The sequence below is a fragment of the Alligator mississippiensis genome, chromosome 1, assembly GCF_030867095.1.
Source record: "Alligator mississippiensis isolate rAllMis1 chromosome 1, rAllMis1, whole genome shotgun sequence".
NCBI lineage: Eukaryota > Metazoa > Chordata > Crocodylia > Alligatoridae > Alligator > Alligator mississippiensis.
In genome coordinates, this window is record NC_081824.1 from 456,379,021 (window position 1) to 456,398,621 (window position 19,601).

The 19,601-nt window shown below is 41.8% G+C and overlaps 1 protein-coding gene and 1 long non-coding RNA gene across 4 annotated transcripts in view; one reads left to right on the forward strand and one right to left on the reverse strand.

Annotated features, from left to right (window-relative positions):
- Window positions 1-678: 678 nt before the first annotated feature.
- Window positions 679-19,601, reverse strand: part of LOC102569346 (putative N-acetylated-alpha-linked acidic dipeptidase) — a 49,953-nt gene continuing 31,030 nt past the window's right edge. For 2 of the 3 annotated variants that reach the window (XM_019496403.2, XM_019496405.2), the window contains 10 exons: window positions 18,486-18,605; window positions 16,628-16,710; window positions 13,596-13,659; window positions 11,710-11,777; window positions 10,233-10,324; window positions 8,755-8,845; window positions 6,171-6,435; window positions 5,484-5,565; window positions 3,676-3,768; window positions 679-1,598 (listed from right to left, as the gene is read on the reverse strand). In XM_019496403.2, the coding sequence (XP_019351948.1) occupies window positions 1,409-1,598; window positions 3,676-3,768; window positions 5,484-5,565; window positions 6,171-6,435; window positions 8,755-8,845; window positions 10,233-10,324; window positions 11,710-11,777; window positions 13,596-13,659; window positions 16,628-16,710; window positions 18,486-18,605 (1,148 nt within the window). In that variant the 3' untranslated portion in view covers window positions 679-1,408. The remainder of the gene's footprint in view (window positions 1,599-3,675; window positions 3,769-5,483; window positions 5,566-6,170; window positions 6,436-8,754; window positions 8,846-10,232; window positions 10,325-11,709; window positions 11,778-13,595; window positions 13,660-16,627; window positions 16,711-18,485; window positions 18,606-19,601) is intronic. The other variant, XM_019496404.2, reaches the window with a different exon arrangement.
- LOC109285418 (uncharacterized) lies at window positions 1,535-2,009 on the forward strand. Its single transcript, XR_002093155.2, has 2 exons — window positions 1,535-1,622; window positions 1,810-2,009. It is a non-coding gene; the product is annotated as an uncharacterized LOC109285418 (long non-coding RNA).

Sequence of the window (19,601 nt, forward strand, 5' to 3'; positions counted from 1 at the left end):
TGTGTTTAGAAAAATGTGAAAGCCATCTGGATGATGTCTGGTGAGGGCCAGACCACTTCCTGTTATTCATTCACCTAAGGAAGTGGAGGGACTGGCTTTAGAAGAGAGACTAACAGTTTAATATAGCAATGTGTTTTCAGCTAGCAAAATGATACATCTGAAGGGTACAAACTTGGCAGAGGAAGAGAAACTGTTTATGGAGACTCAGAAGGGAAAATGTCATTGTGACACTGAGATCATGGAATAAAATTCCAAAAAAAGTAGCCTCAAGAATTAGGTCATTTAAAATTGGCATGTTAAAGTACAAGAAAATATCCTTTAGGGAGCAATGCTGTAGCACTAATGGTAATGGATGAGGTAACCTTGTTTTTTAAGGTCTTTTCTGCTTCTGATCTGGATTCTCTTGTTTGCTCACTGGTCATCTGAGTTAGCTCACGTACACATACACGTAAGTTGTACTCCTCCCTTTAGAACTCCTATTTTCTTTCTGTTTCCTGTTTCGGACTGCTATGCCAATAGCTAAACTTGTAAGAAAGGGTCCAGGAAGCCAGGGATAATTCAGTGCCATTTCAAAGTAATCACTCTCTCTATTTGCTTGCATAGTACAAATACCTTGAAATAGCCAGGTATGTTCAGATAGGAATCTCTTTTAAATAGACAAATAAGCAGAAGGTCATCTTCTCAATGAAAAACTATTTTTATTAGTTCATTTCATGGCTGACAACATTTAATGTCCCCATCCACCCTTGCATAAATGGTGACTAGAGGATTTCTTGTTTAATCTTATTTGTAAATGGCTGCAAGGTAAAGGATGTGAAGAAAAATATGCCATAAATGTATCCCAAGAGCTGAAGCCTGGGACTTTTCATGACCATTGATGTAGCCACAAAGAAAATATTAGAAAGCTAATTAAATATGTGGGAAATCAGTGGAAATCTGAGATGACTGTTCCGTATTCCTGATATATATGCTATGAGATACATAACCCTAGAAATAAATGCAGCAGGAGATTAAAATGCAGAAATCCCCACTTTTTATAAGTGTGTTTAATAATTTTTTGTGTCAAAGAACAATAATTATTTGTGTCAAAGAACAAATAAAAAACCTTTTTTTTATTAACAAGAGGTAGGTATTTGAAATGAAAGGATTTTAATCTAGTACCTGACTTCACTAAATATCTCTATTCTACTTTGATAATAGTAGTTCAGGATAGTCCCTTATTAACATAGCTACATGGACTGGAGGGGAGTGATGGGGACTGATGTGACTGTATTGTTTGTGAAGGACAAAATTGCTGAATATTTTTTTTTGGTAATAACCCTACTCATGTTGGTAAATGCTCTATTTCTGATGGCTTCACAGCTGTTGAATCAGTAGAAATTCACTGGTGATTATGTTGCTGATGAGTTTATGCTACTTGTTTCAGAGTTCCTGCTGCAGCCTGCACAGTAAACGCTGCAATGGAGATCTGTCTCTTCACCTCTTCCCAGGCTTTATGTTGATCTGCTTTGTTTTTGATATCAAACATGGCATCATAGATCCCAGGGAAGGACTCCCCAGCATACTTGTTGTGGCTGCTGGGAGCAAAAATGATATGTCTGTTGAGAATGAGAAAAAGGACAGTAAGTATTTATTCTGAAAGAATAAATAAACCTTATTTCTAAGAAAATGTATTTTCTTATCCAGTATACATATTGGCTTTCATAGCAAACCCTTGTGTAAGGGATGCCAACAAATAAGTTTTGGGTAATAATAGCATCTATTTTGTGAAAAAGAAGGAAACAAAAAACCTATATTTCTCAATTCCAGGTATCACAAAAAACACATCAAGTGAATGCAAGATGTCTGAGGCTAGGACGAGCTGATTACAAGCGTTTCTCTTGGAAAATGATACAATTTTGGACATCTGGAGAGAGCTGCAAGTTAGAAGGGCCACTGTTTTGACAAGCAGCAAGAAACCAGCCTTGAGGAATATTCATACAGAAGTTATTAAAAGACCAAGTATTGTACATCTTACATAAATCACATCTCTCTTGCTAGATTTCTTTCTAAAAGGAGAGGTACATGTTTTGCATTATTTTGGTGTTGGAGAATGCTACAGAACATTTTATAGGCTCATGGGTGGACTTAGGGTTTTGAAAAAGCTGGTGCAGGAGGTGTTGTGCATCCTTACATAACACAACACATAGTTTCCTCTAACTAAAAAGGAACTAGAAGCTTTACCAATACCTAAGGGGCCTACAGCTATATTACTGTGTTTAAGACTGAGGGTGACTGCCAGCTCCAGGGTGGGGTAGGCAACTGGTTCCAGGGCAGTAGAGTTGTTACCCTCCAGCCTGGCCACAGGCAGAACGGTCCCCTGTAACCCAACATGTGGGTCCCTCAGACTTTCCACCATGGTCCCAATGTACCTTTCACTATGCTTTGTGCATTGCCTCTGCCACCTCCAATGCCCCCTGCCTCCACTCTGTCCCTTGTTATCTCACATATCCTCAGCATCAACCTATCATGCCCTGAGCCCTATCAGACCCCACCCTGCCTCATACTTCATTAAGCCTTCCCCCTACTCCTCCAAGCACCCAAACCTCAAGGCAGCCCCTCACAACCGCTGCACGCCCTCATACACAATCTCTTTTGCCCCAACCACGCTCACAGCCCATTTCACCTCCACAGTCCCAACCTCTTCTGTCCCTCGCCAACCACCTTTGCAACTCCCTCCTCCCCCTGACTTCTGTGTCATCACCACACAGCTATGCCTGCCTTCAGCCATGCCCCTTCCCTCCTTGTCTCTCATTTGCTATGGGTTTGAATCCCCTAGGAACAAACCATCCTGTACAGGTTCCTATACAACAGTACTCCTTTACTGGACACACTCAGGGGTCAGTAGACAAACACCAACAGGAGTACATAATGGTAGAAGAAAGGATAGTTTGATTAATAGAAGATCAAGGGTTGTTAACACCCCAAGAGTGAAGATTATTCAGGAATCAAATATATAATAAGCCATGAAGTTGACTCCTTCAGCTCTGCCTGAATCAAAAAGTGACTATCCCTGTCAGGCAGTTTGTTTTAAACTTTGAGAAGAACAGGAATCAAAGTGGGGTGTGAGCGTACCACCAACCCCCTCCTCCTCAGATCTGCCCCTGAGCAGGCTTTACTAGCCTGCCTTCAGGACCAAAACATATTTTAACATAGCTATATAAAAGATAATGTATCAGATCCATTTCCCTGCCGCTTGCCGACTGCTCCTACACTTTATTTCCTAATAAAGGTCAGTTTAGTTTTGAAAGTTAAATCTCTATTCTCTCTGGGAGACTTTTAGGATTAGATTCTACACCACTGAAGTCAGTGGGAGCTCTGTTATAGGAGCAGGATAAAACCCTTAGCATTGATCAAAAGCCCATTGAAATAAATAAAAACTTGACTTTATTTGGCATTATACCAGGCCCTATGATTTGTCTAATACATCTCACTCAAACTTTGCCTAATAATCAGATTAAATTTTCCTTTATTTTTTATAATGTTTCACTAATATCTCTCTCTCCTTTTACAGTGCTAAATGCTATTCTTGTTCTCTTCAAATATTTGTATATCCTAAATGGTTGAAGTTTCCCAAAGGGTTCTTAGGCTAAAAAGGGAGAAAAAAGTTATGTCACAGATGCTGGATTTTTTTACCTGTAAAATGGTCTGCCAGGTAAACCAAGAGGATCAATAAAAGCCCTTTCCAAAAGCATGAGCTGATCATTCAGTGACCTTACATCAATTGGGCTAAAAAGAAAGCATAAGAGGAATGTGTTAGCCCCAGAGTAACTTGTACATGCAGATTCTGTCCTAAAGCTTTCACAGCTGCAGACTTATAATATCATATCTAAACACAGCTGGTAGAATTGAACTGGTATCACACACAGGCAGCCAGTATCAGTTATGTCAATAGAATTACGCTGATTTAGAAGAGGACTTGGCTCATAACATGGAGATCATGCAAAGCTATTCTTCAATGCCAAGGAATGTGTTAAAGAAGGAAGGGATTGTCAAGTACTTTTGCCTTGGCTGCTGCTTCTGCTTGGAACTCTTTTCCACTCTCACGTCAAAGCTAACCTCTCCCTCTCCACTGCAAATCTTTTTCTCAATAAATACTTCTTCCATGAAGTTAGCTAATGTCTAGTTGCTTGAGTAAAAGTCACTTCTTTTTATGTCAAAACACATCACACTAAAAAAAAGCCTTGTGATGTTCAAGTCTTCCCACACATCATGTGCTTGAGCTGTTTCTCTCTCTTCTTCAACTGTAAGTTCTTTGCAGCAGAGACTATCTGTGTTCCTGTGTGTTGTACGTACCAAAGTACATTACTGCTAACCTCCCTCCTTGTTACTGAAGTTAACAAGGGTAAATAATAATGTGTTAAATGGCAGGACTGGAAACCAATGTGCTACATAATATACTGCAGAACTTAAGAGTGGGTTCATTAAGGAAGGCTGAACAAAACATTTCAGACAAGTGCAAATCTGAAGTAAGTACACTGTAGTGGGTGGGCTTCCAAATCTTCATCCATGCAAACAAAAGATGAATCATGTCTACATTTTTTAATACTTAACTCATTCCATTCCTGTAAACACTCTTGGATTGAGCTTTCCCATTTCATAGTGTGTTGCAATATTCAACAAGGTATAGCAAGCTACTGTATTTCCCATATGTGATGATTAAGTTAAACAGTTAACTCTATTAACTGCTCTCTCAAAATTTGACTCCATTTCTTTCTATTGATATAGTTCATTAGGTCAGAAAAAAAAGGTTAAAGCCAGAGTTTTACATGGTATATCTCAAAATATAAGCTTTGTAATTGATAACTGCCAGGGATCCACATACCTCCTCAGAGAAAGCAGCTGCAGGAGTAAAAATAAGTGAGTCAAAGAGATCCAAGAAGGCAGCAGAATTCCATAAAACCAACAATTAAGCTGTTCATAGTTTTAATTTTATAGATAAATATGTTGCTAGGGGAAATCAATGTCACTGAAATCAGCAGCCTCTCAGAGATAATCTGCTCTGACTTTAGCAGTGTAAGTAACCCAAGCAATAAAGCAATGAGAGCCATACATATCCCTATGCCTAAGTTAAATGCTGGTACCTTATTTAAATTCAGAGTGGCCACCTTTAAAATATCAAGAGATACCCACAGTGGGTCTAACTCTCATTTATGCTACACTCTTTTCAATCAGCCTTAAAGTGGGCCCCACACTTGTGTAAAGGAGCATCACTTTAAATGAGAATCTGATGCTGTAAAGCAAAACAGGGTAGGCATTTGCTCTGTAATGATACAATCCTTAAAGGGAAAAGAGTTCAAGGGATCCATCTCAACCCTCACTCCCATTGCTTGATATTTGAATATTCAAGTGAACAGATGTTCACAAAATGAGTGCACTATACTATTGGGCTTCCAAAAAAATTCCCTATTTGTTTTGATGGGAAAGGAACCTATGGAACTTACTTGCTGATGTCCACTTGCTGCAATCTCCTGTGAAAATCAATAGCAGCTTCTGTAAAATTCTTCACGGCAGAAAAAAGAGGATCTGGAGCGATAAGGAAGGAAGGATGTAACCTTGAGTTCTGTTTAGTTTTTGCCAATGATTGTATTAATTAATTCTCATTACTTGAAGAACAAAATCAAACACACCCACACTTGTAAATTAAAGAGTAGTAATACCCTGGCTTTTCCATGATTGCATATGTGTAATATGGACTGTGAAACCTGATAGAGCTTGTGTGAAGTGTTGTTTGTGAGTAGATAGATGATTTTTTTTTCTTGTGTTGGGTTACTTGAGGGATTATTTAAAATAGATAACTAAGGCCTGATCTGCATATTGTTTTGAACCAGGACAACTATTATTTTGCCGTGATTAACAGTTACAATTTCCAATGTTGACTGGGCCTTCTGTATTTTATCAGTGATGCAAAGGGACCAGTACAGTGAGGTTCTTTGTCTTTTTCTAGAGATAAAAATGAAATAATATTTTTACTTAGATTATTAATCTTTTGGTGCAGGGCCTATATTTTTGTTCCGTGTTTGTATGGCACCTGCCAATAAGATACTGGTCTGTGACCAATGCTACCAAGCAATGTGATTATACAAATGCTTAACAACAGTAACAGAATTGTGATGGAGGGTAGTACCTACCAAATGTCACACTGTACTTTGTCACTTCACTCTGATGACTCTTCGACAAATTATAGATTATGTGAGTGTAGTTACTTAAAGCCGCTGCATAATCTCTGCAATCGAAGGGAAGGACAACAGAGTCGGCGAGCTCAAATACCAGTCCTCCCCGTACTTGAGCTACTGTCAGGTGATTCTTAAAAGTAGGATCATAAAACTTCTCCACAATTTCATAGGTCTCATAAATACTGTGGTAAACTGGGTAGCTGCTATATTTTTCCACCTTCTGCAAAAAAAATATATATATTTTTCATATAAGATTTTAGACAGATCAACTGTGCTGCAAAATTTTTCTTCCTCTCGTGCCTGGATCACAGCAGTCCTTTATATTCATATCTTTAAATATTCCTTTTCACAAAGAAAAGGTCTTTTGTTTAACACACAATGCCTGGTTGTATTTTGTTAACTGTCCACCTTTCATGGTGTGGGTGCAGAAAGAATTAAAAGAGTTATGTTGGCCAAAAATCACCACTTCAGCATTCAACAATTGGTCACAGGCAATTTTGAGTGTACCATTGCCTCAAGAGCCTTTGTCTATTGGTTGGCTGATGCCAAGTTCAGTTATTCTTATTATTACTGTGCTTTCAGTTATTTGGTTTGTTTTTTTTAAACTATTTGTATTGTGGTAGCACCTCAGAGCCCTATTCATGAATTAGGCCCTATTGTGTTATGATAAAATGAAGACATAAGTAGTCGTTGTCTCAGAGAACTAAGAGGCAGATTCATATGGATTTTGTAGGTGCCTATGCTTAAGTGTCAGAATGCCTAATACTGAGCCATTTTTCTCTGGAGTTTGATTAAATTTGACTGGGTTTAGGCACATCAAATCCCTATATAATCAATGAGGAGACTCAGGCACCTCAGAAGAGTGGTTCAGAGTTAAATGGGTATTCACTCTTTACAGACAATGAGGACCGGCATGTGTCTGAAGAACAACGGAGAAAGTAGCCAATGGGAGTCATTAAAGAACAGGCATGGGTTGAAATTCCTCCCCATCTCAGCAGTTTAAGCACCTGATTTGCACTACATACCGGCACCTCCGTTCACCCACAATTCAGAACATCTAGTCCCGCTTCTCAGGACCGGCACCTGTCATCATAGTCGTGGCAGTGCCATGCCCTCATCTTTTGCTAACAGAGCACCATCCCAGGAAGTGGGACAGCTCTCATCACCCTAAGAGGATTCAATCCATATCACCTGCTGCCCAGGTAAGTGGTCTAGCTGCCAGACTAAGCTGGATGGGATACTTGGAATATGGTTCCAACTTTACATTAGACAGTCCTAATCTTTGCAGCAAGGACCAAACCCTCTCCCTCCAAGAGCATTGCGCTTCTCATTGGGCTACAGAGGCATGCTTACTTTTGCCTGCATGCTTACTTTTGATTTTTTACTTCCACAACTCTTTCATCCTTGGCTGCCCATTATGCCCAGCTTTGATAGGAGGGGTGTCCTCACCCAGGCTAGGTGAGGACACCCCTCACCTGGCCTTACATTCTGGAAGTTGGGGCACCCTCTTGAGAAGTGTTTTGAATTCCTTCATCATGAACGGGCTTAAAACTCAAAACTCCTACTTCTTGGGTGTGTGCTGTAATCACTTGGCTGTGGGACAAAAGGCAAGTACTTATACCATTGTTTTTCAGTTGAATTCAGTGCTATCCATGCAAGTGATAGGCAGTCTCTGAGATACAACTGGATCTGTTCTGAGCATGCTCCTAAGGCCTAGTGTAGACCCATAGGGCATGTCTACACATGCAATTAATGTGCTTGAATTTTTTGTGCAGAAAATTCAGGCACACTGAACTGTGCCCAGGCATGCATCTGAACGTGTGCCCATCAGACCAAATTTGCTCTTGATGGGAACAGTTCAGTCCAGAGCTCCTCCTGCTTTGCTCTGCCCCACTGCATCAGCTGAGGGGAGCTCCAGGCTCCCTCAGATGCCAGCCCTGGGCTGGTATAGGACATGGGGGTCAGGCCTGAGCTCCGAGAGGAGCTGTCTTGGCTCCAGTGCCGCTCCCTCAACTCTGCAGTTTGGGATTTAGCCAGGCAGAACTTGTGCCCCCCTGCTGCCTGAGCTAACCAGGAGCAAATTGCTCCCAGTCAGGTTCTACACATGCGCTTTGGTGCATTAGTTAATGTGCCATTTTTCTAGTGCCTGTAAGTATTAATACTAGCAAATGACACATTAGACTAATTTAATGCACAGTAATTGACATGCACATATAGAAGGTGATGCTTTACTCTGCATTAGATTAGTCTACTGTGCAGTAAAGCATATCATGTAGACACACCTATAGAAAACTTTCTAGCCCAAATGGAGATGTCTAGTGGTTTTAGGCATCAGATGCATTTTGTGACTGCTGATGAATGTCCAATATGAATTGCTCTTTAGGACATATAGGCTAAATTCCACATAATCCACATTTATATACCTACAGAATCAACCTGAAGCCATCCCTTCTAGACTAAGTAAACGACTCACAGTAGTTGGTGTTATCCAGTGGCTTATAAGGGATAGTGACTAGAGGGTCTAACAACACAGACTTACCCAGTTTTTACTGTAACGTGCTCTGCCTGATGCAATACCAAGCCGCTGAAAAAAGACTTCAAAGTCATTGCCAGAACCCAGCTTATTTATTCTTTTGATAAGAAAAGGGAAAACATCTTGAGTCACAATATCCAACTTTTAATATATTTTGGACAAATGTAATAATGACCTATCCACTTGCCAGTCAGACATCCCCACCCAAAAAACATTTCCCTATCCCATTCCATTCTTCTTCTTATCCTTCCCATTATCTCCACCACACCTGAGTTATCTATCACACAGTCTCATGCATCATCTCTTTTGTTATTCTCAGACACCACTCTCACACCAAAAAACTCAGTGGACTAAACTGAGGGGAAAAAAATCTCTCAAAAATCTGTTCTTTGTTCTTGCTCTCTCAGGGCCTTACACATACTCTGGCACAAATAATGAACTGAGCTCCTCACCTCCAGGGAAAACAACTGCACAAAGAAGGACTCTACAGAAGAGAATGGTGACAGGTCCGAGGGCACAGACATAATCCTTTCCTCCTTACACATGCAATCATAACAGAATTCACATTAGATATTATGGGGAAATCCCTGTAGTTTTGTAGAGATAAGAGATATAAAAAGCAGCCCAGCTCCTTCCTCAAGGAATAGCTTCATTAGGCTATAGAGTCAGAGGCTTTCCATGTGCTGGGAAGTAAAGTCTAGGGGATAATTCTGGATTGATCATGGGCACCTCCCACTGGCTTCTGTTTCATCCATTCTAAATAAAGAGTTATTTTAAAGTTAACTGGAGAATGATAAGGACTATGGAAACAGCAGATTATACAAGGATTTATGGCTCACGTCTTGCTTTCAGAAAGGTATGTGAAAAATGATTTTTTTTCCCATTGACTATCTGAGAAAAAAACGACGTACAAAACAAAATCGTGGCTCCAAACAGTTCCATTTATTTTAACTTCCTCCGGGTACTAATGCAGCCTTACAGTGCCTCTAAACATATTGTCACTGTTTCTTTTCACACACTGATTATGCTTTCTTGGAAAGGTGGCTAAGACATCAATAAAATACTACTTCCAATTTGTAACTGTAGAACAATTACATTTGGGTCCGAGTTGAATTGCAGATGAGTCTCCCACATAACTGAAACCAGAACCACACATTTTAGAGGTAGGAATCCCTTTTTAGATGTGATTTTCTAAGGATACAGCCACCTCCTATACATCCAATTAACAAGTATAGGCTGTAGGGCTAAAACTCCATATGTAATACTGACAGTTTACTCTTCACACACAATTCCTCAATACCTGGTAAAATGTCCCAGTTCAGCTATAATCAGTAGAGTTTTGACTACAATTTGCACAAGATGAGTATCTGTCCCATAGTTCCTTTTACCTGTGGCTTTTCTTGCAGTTAAAAATAAACTTGCCTGCCCTGAATTTGCAACTCACAGAAGCTTCAGGCACACCCTTGATTTTCTTTGTCACATACCTGGGTAGGTCTCTGTATTCTGTTGATGGGTTTTTCTCATACCAGCTCTCATAAAGGGACTTGCCTTCAAACCCCTCATCAGGACTTGGTATCTAGAGAAAATGCATGTGAAAAAGGCAAAGTGGTATAGATGTAAATGTTACCAAGTAAGAAAGCCATAAGCAGGTATTACAGAAAGTCTACTGGTCAGGAGAATGACTAAGACACTGATCCAAGTCAATCAAATTTTGTATGCCTCTTTAGCACTTTGAAAAATAGGTGGAACAATAATTATTAGAGCTACACAATGAATAGTTTATTCACTGAAATTACAATTTCAGTTGAAAGAAACAGAGCACAATTCAGAAAAGTAAAAAATTAGTATATTTAATTTAGAAACTAAAATGTTTATAAAATCCCTGAAGACAAAATGTTTTATTTCAGGTTAAAGACAGGTCAACATACACTTTTTCATAGAGTCCCTTCCAAAAATCCAGAAACATCAGTATACTAAACAAATGCATAGTATTATTAAACCAAACACATAGGCCGTGTCCAGAGGAGTGCGGTCATGGGGTATGTGGTGCCACAAACACGTTTGCAAGGCCACATACCGCACAGTCCAGTGGCCTCTGTGCTGCAAGGGTGCACTGCCCGAGCATCTGCTGCTCCATATTTTTTTATATGGATATCCAGGGGTCAAAAAAAACTACGGAAAAAAAACCAAGTCAGTACAAGCTGGGGCAGCTGAAAAGCAGAGCCGGCTGCCCAGAGCTGTGCAGGATCGCGATGGCTGCAGCCCTGGGGGGCCCCCAAGGACTCCAGGTAAGGCTGATGGGGCCAGCACAGTGCTGGTCCCAGCCTCTCCTGCCTCACCCAGGGTAACTTGCCACATGTCAAAGCGCACGTGGCACGGGCACCCCCCAGGGACAAGTAGCTGCAGCGCAAGGTGCACCTCTGCTATTTGTCCCCAGGGAACCAAACAGCCACGCTCATCTGGATGGACCCATTAGGGCTAAATTCTGCTCTTGTTTATATTTGGTTAACTATATTGGTGTACATGTGTAGTACTAATGTAACTAAGAATAGAATCAGTTAAATGAGATATATGACCCTATGAAAATTATGATTCTTGGAAGGAAGGAAGGATTTCTTATCTCCTTCCTTCACTACACCTGGTTATATCAATCACTAGTACTAACAATTTTAAGCTAAACTATGTTTGGATTATCTATTTCAGGGCCTTCTTGTATAATGTCTCCTTTCAGGCCTTTTGCTCTGTTAAATTTGATATCATTAACTGGCTTAGGTGGACCTGGTAATTGCTTTTTTTACTTTCCTGACTTGGCTAGTTGTAAAGCCTGCATATGTTCACATTGTGGTGACCTAGAAACAGGTCTTCTGCAGCTTGGCCAAAGGACCAGTTTCACACAAAATGCATGCCCAGCTCCTTTGAGTAGCTACTATTGATATGTTTATTGCTATTTTCCTGAATTACCTCCTTGGTCAGGTTGTACACCAGTCCATACATCAGTGGAGTACAATCAATTCTCAGAGTGTAGTTTCCTGAAAGATAAGGGTAATATTTTTAGGAGGAAGTCAATCCTACAAAGTTGAGGTCCTCTGTTTTTGGGGGGCTAGAGTGAGACATGTAGTAAGAAGGGGCTGGAGATGATAAGATGAGAAGAATCTCACAGCGAGGAGCATCCAGTTGTGGGTGCTTGGCCTATTCATTCCAGCTCCCAGACTGAACTGTGATTCAGGTTAGTACCATGGCCCAGGAGAACTGCCTTACAAACCAATACTGGCTACCTACATTTGGGATAACTGCATGGGGAGGGAAAGCTTCTGCCAAACTGATAGGAGGGGTGAAGAGTGAGAAGATCCCTGGTTCTTTCCCTCCCAGCATATCTAAAAATAAATAGAGGCTCAGCATAGTATACTTCTGCCCTGAGGCAACAGGACAAAACAGAGGGTGACTTTATCCTCCAAGTCCATGTAACAAGGGAAGCCCTTGGAAAGGGGAGGCACAGCCAAGGCATACTGCATAAAGCCTGACAGCAAGGGGCAACAGGTCTGAGCTGCCTGTGTAAACTGAGCAACAAGCTACACAATGCCAGGCTGCTGGCAAGGGAAATGTCAACGCCAGGGTCCGGTGGGGTGAAAACCAGAAAGGGGCCAGGCTTGGGTGCATGTAAATCCAGCCTCTGATCCTGGCTGCCACAGGGTGAGGAGTGCTGAATGAAACTGGCTGCAGGTCAGGCAAGATATGTGGGATGATGGGGCAATAAGCCAGCCCTAAGTTTGGAGGCTGGAGTAAGCAGAGACCCCAAGAAGGGTTTATATTTGACTTGGAACCATTTGGGATAGTGCTCTGTGTTCAAGTTTCGCCAGTGGTTTGGCTGGGTGGGGTTTGGATGCTACATAACAGGTTGCCAGGGCCACTCTGCAGGTCAAAGCATGCTTTGGGCAGGGGCACAAATGGATGAGGCCCAGGAGCCAAGGCCTGAGGTAGTGGACCTGGGCTAAAGGCTCAGACGGAGAAAAAGGGGCCAAATCTGGGAAGGTTGAAGCGTTTTGAGGCCTGGGGGATTTCCTTAAAGGGAAGCACCCCTAAAGAAGCACAGAGACCCCAGGACTGAATATGGGGCAGAGGAGCCCAAGGGATTAATTGAAAGTTGGGGAGCACCAGAGAAGCTAGTCCTGGCCTCCAGGGATCACCTCCCCATTATATTACCAATAACATCAAAGGCATGCGGGCAAGAGACTGGAGGTGAGGGGCGCTGGAGAGTGTCGCTGGTGGGTCTGACCCGAGGGGGCTTTGGGTGCCGGGGTTGGACCCATGAATGGCTATAGTCAGGGCTGGGCAACTTCAGAGCAGCTGGGGTGTGCACACTGCCAGTTGTGGGTGTTGGGCCCCAGGCCACACACTGCACAGGCTCCCCAGGACTCTTGCTGTACCCAGGTCCCCCACTATGCAGGCAGTATGAGGCCCCTGCCACCACATGGACACTGGGAGCCCCTCCCGATCACAGCCACACAAGCAGTGTAAGCAGTGTGAGCCCTGCTGCCCCACCACTGTTACACTAGCAGCATAAACCCTTTCCCCCCACCTGCCACAGGGGCAGCGAGCTCACTAGGCCCCCTGCTACAGTGGTGGCCTGTGCCAGAGACCACGGCTGGCACAGCAGCAGAAGCAGTGCGGGCAGTGAACAGGATGGATGCAGTCCATGGGCCACCAGCCAGACAGCCCTGTTCTAGGCTGCTCCTGAGGCAGCTATGCACTATCCCTTGCAAAGAGCTCATAGCAAAGTCAAAACTTAGCCCAAATGAAACCGCCTAAACATGATTTTCATCCAATCCACCACCACACGTAGCATGCACCTTCTACAGAGGAATCTGCGTTGATATAAGCAACTCCTCGTGCTTGTAATATTTTGGCATTCTCCTGCATTAAGAACATAAACAGTGATTAAACTTCCCCCTTCAAAATAATGCTCCACATATTTCCTGGAGCCTTACAGCTTTCCACATACAACCCATCCCCCAAAATACTTTTGGAGAGAAGATTCATGTGGAGCCAAGAGGTTCTCTCTCCAGCTGGTTTACTAGTTGACACATGAATCAATCTTTTTCATGTTTTTCAAATTTTTTTGCCCAACACTTTTCAGCTACCCAGTGAACTGCACCCAAACATGCTAGAACAGAATTGCAGGGTTGAAAAGGACCTCAACGGTCACCTAGTCCAAGCTCCTGCACAAATATCTGATTTGCGTGTCCTAAACCATCCCAGACAGAAGCCTATCCAACTGCTTCCTGAGACTTTCCAGTGAAGAACACCATAACTTCTGTGCGCTTCTTATGATTAGGAAGCTTTTTTTTCCTGAAATTTAATCTACATCAGTTTTATTACATTCAAACTCATTAGGCGCATACAGATGAGTGCGGTTATGTGGTATGTGGTGCCGCAAACATGTTTGCAGCACCACATCCCACACGGTCTGGTGTTCTCCGTGCTGCAAGGGCATGCTGCCTGAGCGTGTGCTGCTCCATTTTTTTTTCCGAATTTTTTTGACCCCTGGATATCCAGGAGTCAAAACAAAATAAAAAGTGGGGGAAAAACCCAAATAGAGCAGCCCATGGTCAGGCAGCCAAAGTACATGTGGCATGGGCGTTCCCCAAGGACAAGAAGTGGCAGCGCAAGGTCCACTGTTGCTACTTGTCTCCAGGGAACCAAATGTCCCATTGTGTCCTCCTCTCTGTGTAAGACAGAACAGGTCTTCTCCCTCTTATTTATGGCAGCCTGTCCAATATTTTAAAACAATGCCTCAGTCTCCATTTTTCCAAACTAAACACACCTAGTTTTCTTCCCCTTTCCTCATATTGTTTGCATGCTGTGATCTTTGTCATTCACCCCTGAATCCTGTCCAGTTTCTCTAATATTTAAAAGTGGATTGCAGCTCTGCCCCAGCTCTGGACCACACAGTCACTGCTGCAAGATCCCAGCCTCAGCCCCAGAGCAGCTCCCTATCCAACCATTTCTAATTATCTAACACAAAACAAAACAAAACATGGCCATCCCAACCAAATGCAGGAGCAAGGCTTTTTATTGTTTTGTTGTGTTATATGGCACAAATATATATGTTTTGTTATATGGCTACTACAAATGGCAGCTTATGATATTTTCCAACCCAGGAGGGCAGGAATGGCCATGCTGCATCTGACCATTGGTCCACCAAATCCAATATCTTGAAATCAATAGTCAAAAGTTACAACTTCTTCTGGGAAAGCTGCTACAAACCCCAAAGTAGGTATTTTCCAGCTAAATGTTCAGTTTGTTTCAGACTCTGCTAAGCTTTTTTGCTGCAAGGGCTTCCTGGGTATTGAGAACCCTAGGATAACTATATGTTTCGTGAAAAATGTATTTCATTTATCAGTTTTGTTTCATTTAACTCAATTTAATTGAATGTATCCTGGTTTTCTTGATACAGAACAGAATGAACAGAAGCTCTTGTGCACCTTCCATAGTTCATCCTTTATTTTGTAACCTTTCGTCATTTATAACCACTATCATCCAAGACAGAATTTTTTTTTTTTTTTTTTTTTTTTTTTTTTTTTTTTTTTTTTGCAATAAGAGCATCTGCGAATAGTAAAATAATAAGCCAGCCAACACTTCATATGATGGAAACTCAGCAAGGATCCCTCACAAGTGATTAGTACAGGGGTGGGCAAAATGGCAGATCCAGCCAGCTGTTAGACTCCAGTTCCTAGCAGTCCCTGCCCATGTCCCTGCAGCTGGTTTCCAGTAGTGGCAGCGGTGTGACAGTGCAGGGCCAGGGCTTCCGTGGAGACCAGCCCCAGCAGGGCACATGGTTGGGTAGGGAGCTGCTCTGGGGCTGGGATCTTGCAGCAGTGATAGTGTGGTCCAGAGCCGGGGTAGTGCTACAATCCAATGCCCACAAGCCGCAGGCACTCCTTTTCCTCCTCCAAGATCCAGGGCACGTGGGCAGTGGATTACAGCTCTGCCCTGGCTCTGGACCAGGCAAGATCCCAGGCCCAGCCCTGGAGCAACTCCCCATCCAGCCACACGTCCTGCCAGTGTTGCTGGGGCCAGTCTCCATGGAAACCCTGGCCCTGGGCTGTCACAGCGTTGCTGCTCCTGGTGCCTCTGTGGAAACCGGCCACAGCAACACAAACAGGGGCTGCTGGGAAAGGGAGTTTGCTGTGGCCCAGGCTTTGCCCACCCCTGGATTAGTGGGACTTTGTGGAAAGATCTGAATCCAAACTGCCTTTAGCTTGACATATTGAATTAAATTAATAAATTGGCATCCCTCTCAAGGGTGGTACTGAGACAGGGTACCTTGGTACTATATATTAAGACATTTGGATTTATATGAATTGAGCATTCACTGCCTCAAGGTGGATCAGGAAGTACCTCGGGCAGAAGTGATTTTTTATAGGCCAGCAACCCGTACAAAGGACCTGATTGCTTAAGCAAAGTCCTTGAAGTCACTGGAGCTAAACCAATTTACAATAGTTACAAGAGGAAAAGCAAGCCTGAAACCTCCATTTGGCAGTGTCTCTGCTCCCAGGCATATGTTGGTATATTCCCACACATCTTGGTCTGGGACTAGCCACTGGTCTCTTGGTCAGATAGTCGGGAGCACAAGTGGCTTCTTAAGGTGAAATTTATACGGCATGTCCGTAGCTAAAATTAAACTAAATTGAACTTCAATTTAGTTTACTATAATTTAATAATTTTGATTTAATTTATTGTTCCTGGGGGAAGATTATTACTATTTTTTGTATTCAGTAAACAACTCTGGACACATGCATTAGAGTGCCTGAATGCTCCTGAGTGGCACCAGTAGAAGAGCTGTCATTGTGAAGAACTCAGACTTTAACTGGTGATTTACCTCAGCCCACTCTGTGGATCCTAGCAAGCCAAATTCTTCTGCATCCCAGCTTGCAAATATCACTGTTCTTCGAGGTCTCCACCCTACAAAAATAGGAGTTGTAAAGCATCATGAGAATTATTCCAGAAATACCTTGTGATGGTGATTCACACTCAAAAATATAATGAAAAACATGGAACTACATTTTTGGCCTTCAAGAATGATCAGTGGTGAAAAAGGAATGCTTAGGAAATCTAATCTTTAATGTTTCTATAATCTTACTTATATTACAGTATTAGACCCAATATAGAATTCTTTTTTCACTCAGTATCCATGGTGATTGAAATTTAACAAACTTCATCATACTGGCAAATAGGAGAGCGGGCAGTATTAACTTTCTGGATAATATCTTTACTGATTTTCCAACCTGCCCTACTCAATACAGATTTCTGTCCTGTTTAACACAAACGAGAACTGTAGTACTTGTTCCATTCTGTTACCAGTGGTCATTTCCTTGACCCTCTTCCCAAACACTAACTTTGAAATCCTGATATCTCCCGCTACATGATTTCAACAGACAGACTTCTACGCAAGGATCTTACACCCTGAAAGGTTTAGCATTTGATCTGAGGTCAAGGCAAACCAGAATAAAGTATGCTGCAATGTGTTTTTATCTCTGTCCACTTCATCAAAGCTCTCCTTTGGGCCCGCATTATTGCTTGGCTACATTATGCATTGTTTCCTATGATGTTCAGTAACTAGGAAGTGACAGAAACAACATTAACTTCTAATAGATTTTAAATCCAGTGACTGAGCAAAGCAAGCTACCACGAAACAGTATTTGACTTATTTCCGAACCTCTCTCAAAAGGAATTCTGATTGAATAAAAAGAAATAATGGCTGTTCTGGCAAGTGAATCACAAAGGTGTTACTGTTACTCAACACACTTAGATATATCTAGGAATCTTGTATTTTTAAGCTTGTTCTTCTGTGGATTTGGGCTGCATATTTCTGTGCACACACTGTGCCTGAAGTCGCGTGTAGACAAACAAGTTAGCATGAAATAAGGGTATTTGGCAGTACCTGCTCATCCATGTTCACACCCTTACCTTGCACTAATGAAAGCCAACATGCAGTCATCTTTCATTTCTCAAGGGAAAAAGCATGTGCACAAGGCTAGTTACTGCAGACTAACTGACATGCTGTAGGCCCCTGACCTTAATCTATCTTGCAGTAACTCATCTGTGCATTAATATTCAGATTCACCATTCACATTGGTTTAATTAATTTACACTTAGCTGATTTGGAAGTTTTGGATTCTTTTTTGGTCTGTTAGTCCATAGACTGAGTTATTTTTAAAGCAAGAAAGGACCATAAGAGCATCTAATTTTGACTTCCTGTATACTTCCTGAATAGCACGAGACAATTACCACTGGATGTAATATTACTTCCCTTATCTCGCCTATCTGGCAGGCAAATACCATCACAGAAAATACTTTGATTACCTATTCTTAAGTGATAGACTTGTTATTGTGATTAAAAGAGAAAAATCATGGTGAAGGTAGGAGGGGCTATATTAGAGCTCAGTACTTTTTATTATGAGATAATTTAATTTCTTGCCAAAGCAAACATTCCAGGCCAAAAGTTTCAGAGAGACTTGCACAACACAATTACAGGGACCTAATACCCACAATAGATAGCTGAAAAGTTTACAGCATATTCAAAATATGGAGGAGTAAAGTCTTGACATATGAGAGTCATTAGGCATAGACCTAATTTCAGGCACCTGCTCAATTTACACTGAAGACAGCAGGTACAGCCTTTAGACCTCTGTCTATGCAAAATCTGTATATGCTTCTTTATTCTTTGGTTGCATTACCTTCCTTCTTTAGTTTCCCAAAACTTCTCACAATTTCATGAACCACAGCTGCCCCACTCTGAGGATCAATGCCACCAAATACCCAGGAGTCACGATGGCCTCCCAGGATGACGTACCTGTCTGGAAAAATTAATTATGAAGATTTATTTAGGAGGGCCTTTTCTGGAGCAATACTACCAGTGAAAAGTGCTTATCAATATCTCATGTAGCTTTCCAGACAATGAATATTCTATCTCAACAGTTTACGTCCTATGTGATGGAATGGCAGAAGCCATCCTTAAATCTCTGTAGAAAAAAAACATTAAAGAGACTCTACTGCTTAACTGCAACTAGTTTCAAGCTTACTTATGTTACTGTCTATTAAAAGTTGACAGCAATTTATTTGAGAAAATAATGACATAGACATACATAGCAGACGCAGCTTTTTAAAAATTAGTTGTATTTATAAAACCCTTTTTTTGACAGGCATAGTTTTTATTTATCATTTGGGCTTTTAATTTACTATGTCTAGCTTCAGCTGAAATATCAAATCACAGAAACAAATGACCCTATCAACTATGAAGCTATGAAAACAAACTACAAAACCCTAAAAAAGAAAACTATCGAGTTTTGCGAACATTTAAAAATTTATATCAGACCAACATTCACCTCCTAGATTTCAGTGTTTGCATAGAGAGAGCTATTAACTGAAATAAAGCAGTTATTCCATAGATAGACAAATCTCTACATCTTACTATGGCCCCCTCTATACATGCAAGTAAAGGCGCAATGGGAACTAACATGTGATTCACATAATCCTGCCATGCCACATGTCCCACGGTGATCCTTCAACCCTAGGAGTTTCCCACACCCTGGAGCCCTAGGGATCATGGCAGATGTGTGAAACCCCCAGACCCTGGGGCTTTTCGCTAGGCATGGTGCACCCCTGTGGCTGGGAGACCCATCAGATGACAGGTCTCTCAGCAGCCGGGGAGACCCTACTACTCCTGCAAATTAAAGCAGGAGGTCTAACTTTATAGCTGATTGGAACTTTTGTTGTGTGATAGCTACTTTGCACATGTAGCTAATCTCCAATTAATTGCACAATTCACCAATTAATTGCACAATACCTTTAAC